Below are 14818 nucleotides of genomic sequence, written 5' to 3'. Positions count from 1 at the left end.
CCCTCATTGACTCTCTTCAAGAGGAATCTTGATGAGTGAATGGGAGATCGTAGGTTTACCCCGGGTATCACTTCTGTGTCACTGTTAGACAGAGGCAGAATATACTAACCTCGAAAATGGGCATAGCAAAATTAATTTAAAATGGGTGGTGAAAGCCAAACACACTCTGGCTAGGCTTATAAATGCCCTAGGGCAGATAGCCTAGTATGAACCTATTTCAGATTTCCTAATATTAATCATATTAATTCAAAGCATTCAGGCATTGCAGTGTATTTTGATATAAGCTTTTTTTGTAACAGATATGTGTGTGGTAGATATTGACTGAAAAAGTAACTTAACCAGCCCCACTTACCTAGTTAATAAACAAATAAATACATACAGAAAAAAAAAGAATCTGGCACAGCTCACCTCTAGATTACGTTACAAAATTAAACAGATCAGAAGTGTTTTATTTAAAATAACACTTACCCCAGAACTTTAGAGAGAAAATTATGCATAACTCTTAAAAAAATGTCATATTTTGGTTGTATAAAAAGTCAGTTCTACGAAAGATGTCTATGTTTCAGTGCAATATGCATCAGTGGGCTATTCAAGCAGCCAGTGTGTAATGTTTCCTTTATCATGCAATAGCCTGGTGGTCAACACAATATTACATGTGAAACAACACAGGAAACCCTGAGACACAGAGATTAAACTTTTTGCTAAAAAGTTAAATAGTGAGCCAGTTCCAAGTCATTTAGTACAGAACCTGCAAAACCTGTATTTCATTATATTGTAATTGTTGCTTTTTAATCACCTTTATAAATGATTGTCTGCATCACATGATGAGAACATGTAAGATGAACTATCCTATTCTATTTCTTTTGCAGCAGAATGAAAGAAATACTTATCTGAAACATGGATATATTATTTTAGCAATTCTTTGAGATTGTTGTTTCATGTTGCTATTTCTCAAGAACCAATGTGAAGTCATATAATTGTGAGATGATCTTAAACTTGTTTGAACAAGTTTCGCTTTCTAGTTGCCTTTTCTCCAGTGTGACGTTGCTAAGATCTAGGAAGATAGGCATGAGATGCTCCTTATTTATTGGCATGATTGACAAAGTTAAAGCAACAGTGACTTCAGACAATATTTGAGTTAGGACACTCCTGAAAGTTCAGTAACATCATGAGGTAAGAAATATTTCTGTAATTATTTATTTTTTTCAAAAATTAAAATTGCAAATCATACTGTTTACAAATCTGAACATTTAGCTTACACCTTTTAAAGTTACATGCATGTACTATGAAGATAAAAGTGTGTTGCAGCATTTAACTTGCTTATTGATGACATTTTATTAGGTCATTAAAAAAGTGGTTAGAAGCAATGTTACAAGTTATGGCAGGGTAAGGTCTTCTGCCAGAGACAGCTGAACTGATACAATAGCAGGTGCATCACTTTATTAAGGATCAAAGGGATACTGCTTTCTAGTTACATGTACCTGTGATGAGACCAGCACTTGAGAGTAGTCAGACAGTAGTAAAAAGGCACACCGCTAGTGTTTTTCTTTCTTGGTAAACCTTGTTTAATTCCTGTCATACTTTTTGAAGTGTTTTGTACAATTTATCTGTTCCTCTGCTATTGTGTGTGAAACTGTGCAGTAATGTTAAAGTGAAATTTTGTGGTAATCATACCTAAAATATTGTCCTTCAGTTGACTGTATTAATTAGGGACCACTGTCTTGAAATTGCTCTGGTGGGTGCTCTGCTGTCTTCTTCAGAGTTACTGCTTAGCGACTGCTTTGCTTTTACAGATTATAGCTATTATAGCCAGTGCAAGTGACGTGAATCATGCGAACATCTGTGACTCTGTAAATTACTTGTATAAAATTATCAGTTTTGTCCTAAGGGTTGGTGATTCTTTTGTAGCATATAAAACTATTTAGTACCTCTATGACCCCAGAAATTAGCTCTGTGGTATTAACTGTTCACTGTTAATGCTTCATGTTCATTTTGTGGTATAAACTAAACTGAAAGCCAGAGGCATAGCTGGCTGTACTAGTGGCCTGTGCCACTCCCATGAAAGTACTCCCCACCCAATCAGTTTTTAAACAGGTTGTCAGATACACAGATGCACACATCCTACTTCCTACCCCAGCTCTTTAATGGAAAAACAAAAAAAAGTTCTGCAGTCTAGTGGCTGTTGCTCCTGAAATGCAGCAATAAAACAGCTAACCAGGTCCTGTTTTTGTATTCCAACCATGTCATTCCTCAGATGAGAGTCAATTAAAAAAAAGTCTTAAATCAGGTATCTGGGGCTCCTGAAATGAAGGAACCGATCAGCTTCTGTTTCCTGCCACTGAACCACCTTTCTCACATTTTAGTTTTAACCAACAAAAAAATCAAATCTTTTTGTTTTTTTTAACTGTAGCAAACTGCTACAAATATATCAAGTGATTGATACAGGTTATACTCCACCAGAGTGATACAATTGTCAGGTTTTAATACAAAAAAACTGATTTTTTTCTGTTTTAAACTGTAGGAAACTGCTTACTACAACTATAGCAAACAACTACTACAGTTTATACCTGCACAGAGTGTGACAGAGCTTAGTTTCTTTTTTTCATTTTTTTTTTTTAAGAAATAATTTTTTTTTTGTTTTCCACTGTAGCAGACTGTTTGAAAAACAAATGTAGCAAGCACCAGCTAACGTTTAGACCACACAGGGATTGATACACTGCTCTATTTTGACAAATGCACTGCAGGCTATTAAACTTCAGTATGCCTTTAAAGCGCCATGAGGATGGATAGGATGGCAAATCATACTCTCTATCATTTTGTGCCCAGGTTAGTTGTCCCCCTCAATCTACCCTAGCTACAGTCCTGCCAACAGTGCTTAGTTCCTGGTGGTAACTGTTTTACATCTTGTTTACATATTTCTTAGTGATCAATTGGCAAAATCTTTAGAGTTACTTTTTCATTTCTATGTTTGATTCATAAACATTCCCTTTCTATTATGTAAAATTCTGTAGTTTTTGTCTTGACATTTTTATCACTAATATATCTGTAGAACGTTTTTACTCTGAATATTATACACACAAAACTGTTCTTCACCCATCAAAAAGGAGGAAAAACACTACTGTGTCCCTTCTGAATATCAGTATATACCCACTGAAAAAAGTCAGTCATGTTTAACACCGCTAGTTACTATTTATAAGATTAGTACTGAATATTGATTAATCAAGAAACTAGCTTACACACTCTGTTAGACAGACTGGCAGAGTGTACCTTTCAAAAATGGGAAACATATTAAAGTAATGCTTTCAGTTCATATAAAATTCGTATCATAGTTACATTTTGAATTATGTTCTGATGAAGTTCTAACATTGGTTGGATGAAAGTGCTTAACTTGGTTACCTGCTGTGAAGTGAAATAAACTTTGTGAACTATCCAGTGGCTTGTGGTGTTCCATTTTGGAATTTAAAATGCTTTTGTAGTTCTGCCATGACATGAACATATCGAAGCTTGTGAAAAATATTACATGCGCAGTGTAGACTAAGATCTGTTTTTTTTTCTTTCTTTTTTTCTTTTTAGTTGCTATGAACCACACACAAAATACCCACATGCTTAGCATAATACATCTATGGTTAACTTGCATTAAACAGATCAGTGTCCACGGAAGTCCTCTGAAACTTTTTATTACAATGGAGACAACCCCTGTAAAATAAATCTGATCTTAAACAATTAATATATTGACTTCAACTAATTATATTTTTTATTTATCATTTTGCCCCCATACTAGGTGAATGTTGACCCTCTCCCACTTGAAAGAGAGCCTATTCATTCCCCGTAATGGTTCTTCCAGTACTGGGGTGAGATATGTGAGGAGGGGTCTTCATCTATGCAGTTACTAGGGTAGTTGTTGACGTCACATCTTAACTTCCACAGCAACTGCTGAAAACAGGTATATTTGTCCCCTGGCCTTGGTCACATTGGGTCCCATACCTGAGTCCTAAGGCAACCTATCAAGTCTGTCCATAGGCAGAGAACTTGCAGCTCGCATGATACAAGCAGTCAGTGCATTCTTATTAAGCCCTAGCCCTGTGCACATGTGGCTGACTTCAGTGGACGGTCCTGCTATGTGTACCATGTAATGTGATAGCCAAACCCATGAACCTTAATCTAATGTCTGCTTTTATCAGGATTACCAGGCACACTGGGAACCATCAGTTCTTGCCACCCCAAATGGGCAGCCTGGTGTACTCTGCTTATTCCCACCATCTCCAACTGCATTATTCCATCGTCTGAGCCATACTCAAGTTCCAGTTATGTGAGCTATTATCAGGGATTCGTCCCTCTGTATCACAAAGCTGAGATTAAATACATAATATTTTGATCTGCCAGTCAAACCCAACAATATTTTCTTATTTTTACTTTGTTTCATTGTCAGTTTTATTATAGGTAGTAGAACTTTGCTGAAATGATAATTATATTCCTATATTTTTAACACAGCAGTGTTTCATAAATTATCCAACAGGTGAATGTGGAAAGCTACCATAAATGAAATATAAGCCTTTAATCCTTGTAGTGATTATTCAACCGATCTCTAATACAAAATTGAGTAAAGAAGCATTTACATATTTGTTTGCTCACTTTAGTGTCCCTTCCACATCTGCTTCTCCCTTTAGGAACTTAATTCCTTGGCTGAATCCATATTTGGGTACTTTTCCGTTAATAGGGCAACAGCAGTTTTTGCCTCATTACCGGTTTTCTCATAAGGGAAGTATACACACACACACACACACACACACACACACACACACACACACACACACACACACACACACACACACACACACACTTTTTAACAATGTGTTTGTATAAATATATAACATATGTCATGTGTTATGTAAAAACACACACACAGCAGCTGTCATTGTCTTATCTCCAGAATCAGGGACAAGACCAGAAGTAATCTGGAGCATTCAGAGACAGTAAGTGGAGAAGTTAGCTGACTAACAGAATGTGGCCTAATGGCCATTTTCTAAAGTAAAAGCCATCTCTAACCTTAGCTGATGTCATTCTTTATTACCAGCAAAAATCAGGGACATTGCAGAGACACCACATGCAAGCACAAGGACAGGTACAGAGAGGGACACACACACATATTTTTAGTTAAGTTGGACTTTGGGACTGATTATAGGACCCTTTTCAGCCCTGATCATGGGTGTAAAAACACAGAGTTAGAATGCAATTGCTTCATGCAGTCCTAAAGACCAATCATGTTTCAGTTCAAAAGCATTTGCACATTAGACCACACTTCAATCTTTTCTATTACTGTTTTGGTTATCAGTAACATATGTGCCGAGAACGTTCTCTTATAACTGAAATAATGTGTATACATGTGTACACATTCTTAGTTGGTGCAGACTGCAGAGAAATACGTGTAACGACGGCAATTGGCATTGGTGCTCCAAAAAAGTTAGAACGAAGATTTCGCAAATATTGTATTTTCTTTAAATTGCACTTCTGTTGACAAGACATCTTTCCTTATGAGAAAACTATTAATGAGTGAAAAAAGATGTTGCCCTGTTAACGGAAAAGCACCCATGTTTGACTTTGCTGATGATTTCTAAATTAAAATGGGTGCATCAGCACAGGTGAATAAATGACTCAAAAGATGTCTCCAACTACAAAAAAAGCTGATTTTTGTGATCTTTATCCCAAACTCATTAGGGCCTGTGACTCCTTCATTGCACTGCCTCTGCAATATACCATCAGCACATTGTCTAATAATGGTTTGTTTCCTGACTGCTTCAAAATAATCAGTGTTATTCTACTCGCTAAATTGTTGTCTAACACAAAACAAACTACATTTGGCCAATGTTATCTCTCATGCACAAAATCCTGGAAAAAGTTGCTACTTCCTAGCTTCCTTTTCTTGGTCCTTAAATATGGAATTATTGCATGCATCCAAACAAATATTTCCTGCATGAGCAAGAATTCCCTTCTAGAATGCCAATATAGCAAAACAGTCATTTCCATAATAAATATCAACATTGTTCTTAAAAATATCTAAACCAGTGCTTGACTTCGTAAAATTGGATGTCAATAACATGCATCAGCTACTCTCTCAGAAAACCAGTTAGTACAGGACATATTCATATATATATATATATATACATACTACACATATTGTCTGATGAATCTCTACTATTTTTGATAACCTCAAATGTTCCCAGAGGTAGTAGTCTCTAAATGCCCTACATACCTGAATAAGATCTGCTCTTAAATATATTTAAGTCTTCCATAACAACTTAAACTTTTCACAGCCATGGATGCCCTTGATGTATTTTCTGCTGTACTCTTTACAATTTACAGTCTCTTGTTTCTGTATAAGGTTCCCATATTATTATTCCACACTCTAGTGTGGGCCTAACACAACTTACAAATAATGATTTCATCATTATTTCCTTGATGTTGTTATACAACCTGTAGTTCTATGACTATCATTAAACAACTGATTGATATGATTTGAAAACCTCAGTGCTGGATTTACCCATATACCCAGGTCCTTAAATGACTCTACAGTTTCAATCATTGTGTGCTACTATAAATATTCACTCTTCAATCTATGTCTTCCAATTTTCATAAGTTTTTGATGTATTTATCAATGTATTATTCTCCTGTGCCAAAATGGTCAATTTAGTCAACTTCTTTTGAAGCCATTTTCTATCTGTAACACATGTAATCAGTTTACCCATTTTCAAGTCATCTACATACTGGCTTTAGAATGCCTCAGATGAAAACTATGGATGTGAAAGATAGAACATAGACAAGAATGGTCCTAAGTGAGATATGTGGGATACCCTGAGTGTAACCTAGAATTTCACCTGTTCAGTTGCTGTATAATATTTGTCATGGCCTATTTGTAAGTCATTCAGCTATCTACCTTATCAAGATTGCATCAATACCTAGTTCTTCTAGTTATTGATCAGTGTTTTGTGTATGACCCTAACCTTCTCCATTATTTTTCCACAACAAGAAAGTAAACATATTGGTGTGTAATGACTATTGGTCTGCCCTACTCCCCTTTCCCTTAAAGATAGATTTAACAAGTGCTTGCCTCCAAACCTGATGAATATCCTCATACATAAATGACCTATTGAACAACAGATATGATGGCACTGTAAGTTCATGAAGTGTTCTCAGGGCATTATTACTAATTTTGTCTCCTCTCTGCATTTTGGCTCCAGTCTGTATAACTCTTTTTCAATGTAATCTAATTTATTTTCAGTATCTGAAGTTATTTGGATGTTACTAGACAATTTATCACCTCCTTTGTGGACCCAAACTATTATGCATAAGATTTCATAAATATATCTATAATCTCTTGTGTCTGAGCATAAATTTTAAAATTTACACATAGTTTATCAGTTTGTATGTCTTTACTCCTACCGCATTTTATGTATCTATAAAATTGTTTCCTGTTATGCTTGGTATCTTTATGTACATTTTCTAGAACTTTTTCTTGATCTTGTCTCACACTATGTTTAATTTGTCTGTCCAGCTTATTTATTTTACTTACTTTTCAGTTACTGAAGGACCTTATTTCCATTTCTTATATTTTTGTCTATCATGTTCTTATGGAAATATATCCTCCTAATACTGTATGCCTAGATCCTGATGTTAACCATTTTTTTTCAGATTTTTTGAATGCAAGCAATTTCCCTTTGAAAAATGTCTTCATTCCTTCTGCAGTTTTTCCACTGAACATATCATGCAATTTAGTTTTGCATAGTGACTCTTTTGCTTCCATATAGTCTGTTATTAATCTTCTGTGTATTGTTATAGATTTCACTTTGGCAGAATTATCTAGAAGTAATTTAACCTTTAAAACCCCATTATCACTGCATATCAACAGTGGTAAAATTTGACATAAAGTAACAGTCATTTCCTTAGGAATACAAACTATGTCCAGTATATTCCGTTCCCTGGTTATTTTTTTTTTCATAATCTGAAGCGATTCTTGTTCCTGAACATATATTGCAAATAATTTCCTTACTAATGTTGTTGAATCAATATAATTTCAGTGTGTTTCTAGTAGTTTTTAGTCCCTAGCCACTTATTTTTTCCTCCTGTGTTACTTGCAAGAAATGTATGAATTCCACTAGGCCATCAGCACTTGACTTTGGTGGTCTATACACTCCAAAAAGTGCTATCTGTTCCGGGGTTATCTTTATTGTCACAGTTACTCAGTGTACAAATGTGGTGTTATCACTCATTCCATAGTTACAGGTCTCAAAACAATCTTTGATCACTATCATCAGACCTCCACCTGTTTTTTGTTACAATGTCTGTTGCAGTAATAACATTTATAGTGTGACAGAACAGGTTTCCAGTTATTGTTCTTTAACCGTGTTTCATAAACAATAACACCATCAGTCTTGTGAGAAAATAGCAAATTTTCCAATAAAAATACTTTATTGCTAATGTTCCAAGAAGTAACGACTAGTACAAATATATTAAATGCTGCTGTCTGTAAACTGTTAAATTTCTGACTTAATTAGGGTTTGAAAGTTTGTTTTAGTGTCCCATGGCCAAGCAAATTTTTTCCCTATGAAAAAATTAGTGGAAGTGGCCATTTGTGGTTTTAATTTTTCACTATTTAGCTGTCAACATTTAGGTGTTTGACAAGCTAAACCTTCACTGTTCTAATATAGACCCAAATACAATAACTGTCAGGTAAATACATTTTAAAAACAAACTCAAAATTAAGTACTACCAAACTTTCAATCCACCCAAATCTCATTATCAAACCAAGCACTGTTTCATTAAATCATATTCTTAAACAGATTTTTTTTCACAGTTCACAAAAATCAAGTATTTCCAACACAATGACATTTTTCATACATATGTAAGGTACTATATATATCACTGAAACCTCCCCCTTTTATGCAATCCTAGCATTCCTATCTCACACACTTAAATCTCCCTTCATGGCAATAACTATTCACACCTTATATGTAACTTCTGAATTGACTGATAAATGGCTGCAGTTATAACAAAATGCTGTTTGAGCAGATATGCATGCCATATCTACATACATTATGCTTGTTTCTCTTCTAGTGATTTTGAATATTACTGACCAGACTATGCAAATTGTGTCTAAGTAACTGTTCTGAAATCATAATATTATTACATCTTGTTAAACAAGTTCTAAATTTTTAGTTTATGCACTCAGTTCTTCAACAGTGCAAGTCAGAGAACACATTACTCCATCTTACATTTATTGTAGATTAGCTAATAATTTTATAAAATTAAATGAAAGTAAGTGTACTTGGGACATTGCCCATATGCCCTTTGTTTTATATCATTAGTTTCAAGCCTTTTAAAATCTTTGGTAGATGCAAGCTTTTCAAACATATTAGGGTAACCTGCATTGTTGAGACTCAAAAATCATTGATGTGATGATGCACAGAATATGCAGAGCAAAACCAAAGAGCACACAAGTTCTTATCATTATGAGAGAGAGGTAGAGAGAGATGAAGAGAGAGAGAGAGAGAGTGCTCATTCTGCTATCATAGGTGTTTGACCTTATAGCAAGTTCTTGACTAGATTCTGTAGGTAATAATCCCTTCTGTACTGCTTAAATGCTTTCTGTCTGATTTCTCCATCTAAATCACCATGGTTCACATACAGCTTTACTTTGCTGTATGTTTATAAACTGTTGTATTTGGACACCCTATGCACAGACATTAAGTATAAAATCATGCCGATGCATCTTTAGAGCAGTTTCTTGATGTCCCGTGTCCAGCATCCCAGGTGTTAAATATAGCCAGTATTCTGCATACTACTTACATATTCATACATTAATAGATTCATAGACTATTACTAGGCTAATGACCCAAAGGGCCTTTTTAAGCCTAGCTAAGTTTTCCCAAAAGAATAATTTTATTTATTTTATTTATTTTACATTTGTTGACTGGGCTAGTCTAGCTGGATATATGTCCATTTTCAGTAGAGGCCTGGGGAGAAAAGGTCCAACAGTCATTACAGTTAAATAGAGAATAGGCAATACAAGATTAAAATTTATAAACAGAGCTAGTTAATGCACATAATACACAAATATGATAGGAGCAAATACCAAATGTGTAATCATATGATGTATTAAAAAAAATATATATTTATTTTTTTATTACGAAAGTCATATAGTGTATATGTGATAGCATATATCTACATAGATGTTATGAAGAGGGAGAGCTATCAGGATATCGGGAGAAGAGAAAGAAAGAATCATGTAAGAAGAAAAGAGAGAGAGGAAGAAGGAAAGTTAATCAGGGTTGGTGCAGGAACAAAGCCAGTGTTTATTAAGATGCATTTTCAGTTGCTTTTTAAAAAGTGGGAGAGAGGATAAAGATGAGATATCAGAGGGGAGTTTATTCCACATTTTTCCAACAGAGTTGGAAAAGAGGGAGTCACCTGCAGAGTTTTTGGGTTTGGGTATATTAATCAGTAGTTTGTTAGAAGAATGTAGATGTTTCAGGTTTTTGTATGGTGAAATGAGGTTAGAGAGTATTGGTATTTTAGTTGGTTGGTATAAGATCTTGTGAGTCATTAAGAGCTGTTGAAGTACAAGCTGGTTAGGGAGTTCAAGCCAACCTAGTTGTCTTAGGTTCAGGCAGTGGTGAGTTCTAAATGGGGATCCTGTAGCAAATCGAGCAATATTATAGTAAGATGTAGCTAGTTTCTTAAGGTTGTTTTTGGAGAGATTAGTGTAAATGGGGGAAGCATATAGAAGAGTAGAGATTAGGTGAGATCTGGCTAATGTGATCCTTGCTATGGGTGTAAGGAAGGGTTTGATTCTGTAAAGGGATCCTATTTTTTTATTAACTAATTTTATTGTATTGTTGATATGAGTGCCAAAGCTGAGATTATTGTCAATAGTTATTCCTAATAATTTTGTAGTTGAATCTGGAAAAATGACAGTACTATCAGTAGATATGAGAGTGAAGTTTAGTTGGGTAGATTTACGGGTAGGTGAGAATAATAACAGTATGGTTTTCTTAGGGTTGAGGAGTAGGCAATGGTCTAAGAACCAGTGTTCAACAGAGGTAAAAGCTTTTTGGGTAAGAGCCTGAAGTTCAGTTTGAGAGGTAGCAGTACAGATTATAGTCGAATCATCTGCATATTGTATGCAGACAGTGTTTGGGATAGCTGATTGGAGGTCGTTAATAAAGATAGAAACTAGAAGGGGGCCAAGGATAGAGCCTTGAGGTACACCTAAAGAGATAGGAAGGAGATTAGATAGTGAGTTTTTCCAGAGTACTGCCTGCTGACGGTTTTCTAGGTAAGATGTAAACCAAGTTAAGGAAGGAGGATCAAGTGAGAGAGATTTTAGTATGTGCAGAAGAAGTTTGTGGTTAACCATGTCAAAAGCTTTAGATAAATCAATGAAGACAGAAGATGATAAATTATTGTTGTTACAGTTATTGTTGATGGAGTTGGTGAAGGAGAGTAAAGCAGTGGTGGTACTGTGGGAAGGTCTAAATCCATGCTGACAGTTAGCAAGTAGGTTGTTATGGAGAAGGTGGTTAAGTAGTTGTTTATGGATACATTTTTCCATGATTTTAGCTATAGGTGATAGAAGTGCTATGGGGTGAAAATTTAAGTAATCATTAGAGTTTCCCCCTTTGTGTAGAGGGTTGATGTGAGATATCTTCCAGATAGAAGGGAAGATTCCTTCATTTATAGACCTATTTATCAGAATAGAAATGGGATAGGCAATAGCTTTGGTTCTTGCAAGAATTCTGCAGGAAGTTTATCTGCAGAGGGGGTGGTAGGTTTTAATTTTTGGAGCAGTGATGAGATAAGGAGGTAAAAACAGGTTGTAGATGAAGGGAGGGAGGTGGTTTTAAAGTAGGTAAGAGTAGCTTTGAGGTGTCGGGAGATAGGTGACTAGCAAGAGTTTGGATAGTATTAGTGAAGAAAGAATTAAAGTCATTGGCTATCTGTGTGGGATTTTCTGGGTTAGAGTCCTGAGGGTTAGGTGTAATAGACTGGCCTGGGCATAAAAGGTTATTAATACTGGCCCAGAATTTTTTAGGTTCCTTTTTGGAGGTTTGTTGTAACTGAAGGTAATATTTTTTTTTGTCTGTTAGGGTGGCTTTTTTTGTACTTTTTCTAAGCTCTCTGAAGTTCTGGCGGTCAGTTAGATTCTTAGTGGCACGCCATTTAGCCCAAGATTTGTTTCTGAGAATGATTTTTTGCCTAGTATTGTTGGTCAACCAGGGTGCTGCCTTAGCTTTGGTTCTAATAGTACGACTTGGGGCATGATGATCCAGGATAGATAAGAATGTAGAACTGAAGTATTCTACTGCTTCATTAAGTGGGAGATATTTTAGTGGGGACCAATTATATTGTATTAGTTCAGCTTGAAAATGTTCAGAGTTAAATTTCTTTTTTGAACGTAATGTTCTATAAGTGGTAGATAAAGTTAGGTTGGTTTTATGTCTAATGACATAAGTTAGTGAGTGGTCGCTTAGATCATCTGGAAGTGGCAATATTTTGGTACTATCTTGGTACTAATTTTGCACAATTTTAAGGTTATGTCATGTGGACATGGTCATTTATGATGAAATTATTTATTTTATCTAAATTGTGACTTGTTTGTAGCTTCAGTATGTCCTTTTCCCATAAATGGAATTGGTTGGTTTAGAACCAATGGCAGACCAGCAACTTGTATTTAAATGTATAATTCACAATGGTAGTTTGTTCTGAAGAAGTCATACTTATTGATGAAAGTGCTTAACTTGTTTGTTTTACTATTTTTATATTAAATCAAGACTGTGGACTCGCAACGCTGTGCTCTTTTATTTTTCTTCATCATCTGGAAGGGTACCTGATTGGTGGGCTTGTTGGGGAGTATTAGTAAGAATCCAGTTTAAGGTGGTTTCGTAGTTATTGGTTTTATTAGTTCTGGTAGGACAATTGATGAGTTGTGTAAAGCCATGTAGGTTTATATGAGAGGTGGGATTTGTATTATTACAGGAATTCCAATCAATGTTAAAGTCACCTAGGACTAATGTTTCTTGAGGGAGGTTGGTGGCGAGTGAACTGAGGATACTTTCTAGTGTGTTAATGTTATTGCCTGGAGGGAGATATGCACACATGATTTTTATAGATTTAGTAGGGTTGAGTTGTAGTTTGGAGTTGATAACTTTGGCATTATAATCTAGGGTAGAAATCAGATTTATAGTACTAATTTGGAATTGTGCTTTATAAAGAATTGCTACCCCTCCTCCCTTTTTGGCAGTGCAACCCTTCAGGAGTGAAGTACTGGGGAAGAAAGTAAAAACATACAAGTTAGGTGATACAAAAGAGAGAAGATGAGCAAGTAGAGTAGAGCGAGGGAGTGGAGGTAGACAAGAGTGATGAGTGGGGGAGGAGTGGAAGAATGTGACTAGATATATGTATGATAAGTTGAAGGAGAGTTAGAGAAAAGTAGAAGTGAGAGAAATGCAACAGAAAAAGGTAGGCTATAGGGGTATGCAGGAGTAGGCAAGGAGAAATTCAATTATCTAAATCTTACTTCATTAAAGTCAATTCACATAATCCACTTCTGAGAGTTAAAAAAGTTCAGTTACAGGCTTGCTGTTCCTGAACTGTTTGAAAGTTTCTGTGAGGCCATTTTTGCTTGGGCTGAAGGAGGGTCTCTGTGTTTATCAGTGGGAGTGACTAACATTGAGCAGCTTCCCTGCCCCCCGGAGAGGTGGTTACTGACTTGAAACTGTAGTTTTATTGGCCACTAGGGGTCATTTCCATAACTCCTTCATCTTCCTCTCTTAAAACCTAGTTGCCTCGTGGTTTGAGCGTCTTTTCAGGCTTGTTGGCTGTTGGTGAAGCACCCTCCAAGAGGAAAAAACGCTGAGAGAAGAAGGGAGCCACTTTTGAGATTTTAAGTATTTTTTCTCTGTTTATTTGCTAAGTTTTTCTGCATAGCTGCCTAGCTTGAGCATTTTCTGGCTTGTTAAACTTGATTTCTGTATTAGTAGCTGTATTTAGAGCACAACCAAAAGCTGTTTGCTGAATTTCCTGTTTGCACTTAATTTTAAATCGTTTTTTTCTTAAAACTTGCATATTTTCTGTCCTTGACCTAGCACTCTTGTGTGGGGTCATTTACTGCACTGTTATAACTTGATATTACTTGTGAACCTCTGCTATCTCTGTAAATAACAAAAACAAAAAAAAAAAATCTTGCTTTTTTCCCACTTTTCTGAGAGTTAAAAAAGTTCAGTTACAGGCTTGCTGTTCCTGAACTGTTTGAAAGTTTCTGTGAGGCCATTTTTGCTTGGGCTGAAGGAGGGTCTCTGTGTTTATCAGTGGGAGTGACTAACATTGAGCAGCTTCCCTGCCCCCCGGAGAGGTGGTTACTGACTTGAAACTGTAGTTTTATTGGCCACTAGGGGTCATTTCCATAACTCCTTCATCTTCCTCTCTTAAAACCTAGTTGCCTCGTGGTTTGAGCGTCTTTTCAGGCTTGTTGGCTGTTGGTGAAGCACCCTCCAAGAGGAAAAAACGCTGAGAGAAGAAGGGAGCCACTTTGAGATTTTAAGTATTTTTTCTCTGTTTATTTGCTAAGTTTTTCTGCATAGCTGCCTAGCTTGAGCATTTTCTGGCTTGTTAAACTTGATTTCTGTATTAGTAGCTGTATTTAGAGCACAACCAAAAGCTGTTTGCTGAATTTCCTGTTTGCACTTAATTTTAAATCGTTTTTTTCTTAAAACTTGCATATTTTCTGTCCTTGACCTAGCACTCTTGTGTGGGGTCATTTACTGCA

At 35.8% G+C, this 14818-nt stretch overlaps 1 protein-coding gene across 1 annotated transcript in view; it reads left to right on the top strand.

The window, feature by feature from the left end:
* Positions 1-1098: 1098 nt before the first annotated feature.
* LOC122789121 (interferon-induced protein with tetratricopeptide repeats 5-like) overlaps positions 1099-14818 on the top strand; it is a 162688-nt gene continuing 148968 nt past the window's right edge. The window contains exon 1 of the mRNA XM_044056337.1: positions 1099-1173. Coding sequence (XP_043912272.1) covers positions 1169-1173 — 5 coding nt within the window. The 5' untranslated portion in view covers positions 1099-1168. The remainder of the gene's footprint in view (positions 1174-14818) is intronic.

Source organism: Protopterus annectens, chromosome 14.part0, assembly GCF_019279795.1.
Source record: "Protopterus annectens isolate FY-2018-M chromosome 14.part0, PAN1.0, whole genome shotgun sequence".
Classification (NCBI taxonomy): domain Eukaryota; kingdom Metazoa; phylum Chordata; order Ceratodontiformes; family Protopteridae; genus Protopterus; species Protopterus annectens.
This window is presented reverse-complemented; position numbering and strand designations above follow the sequence as displayed.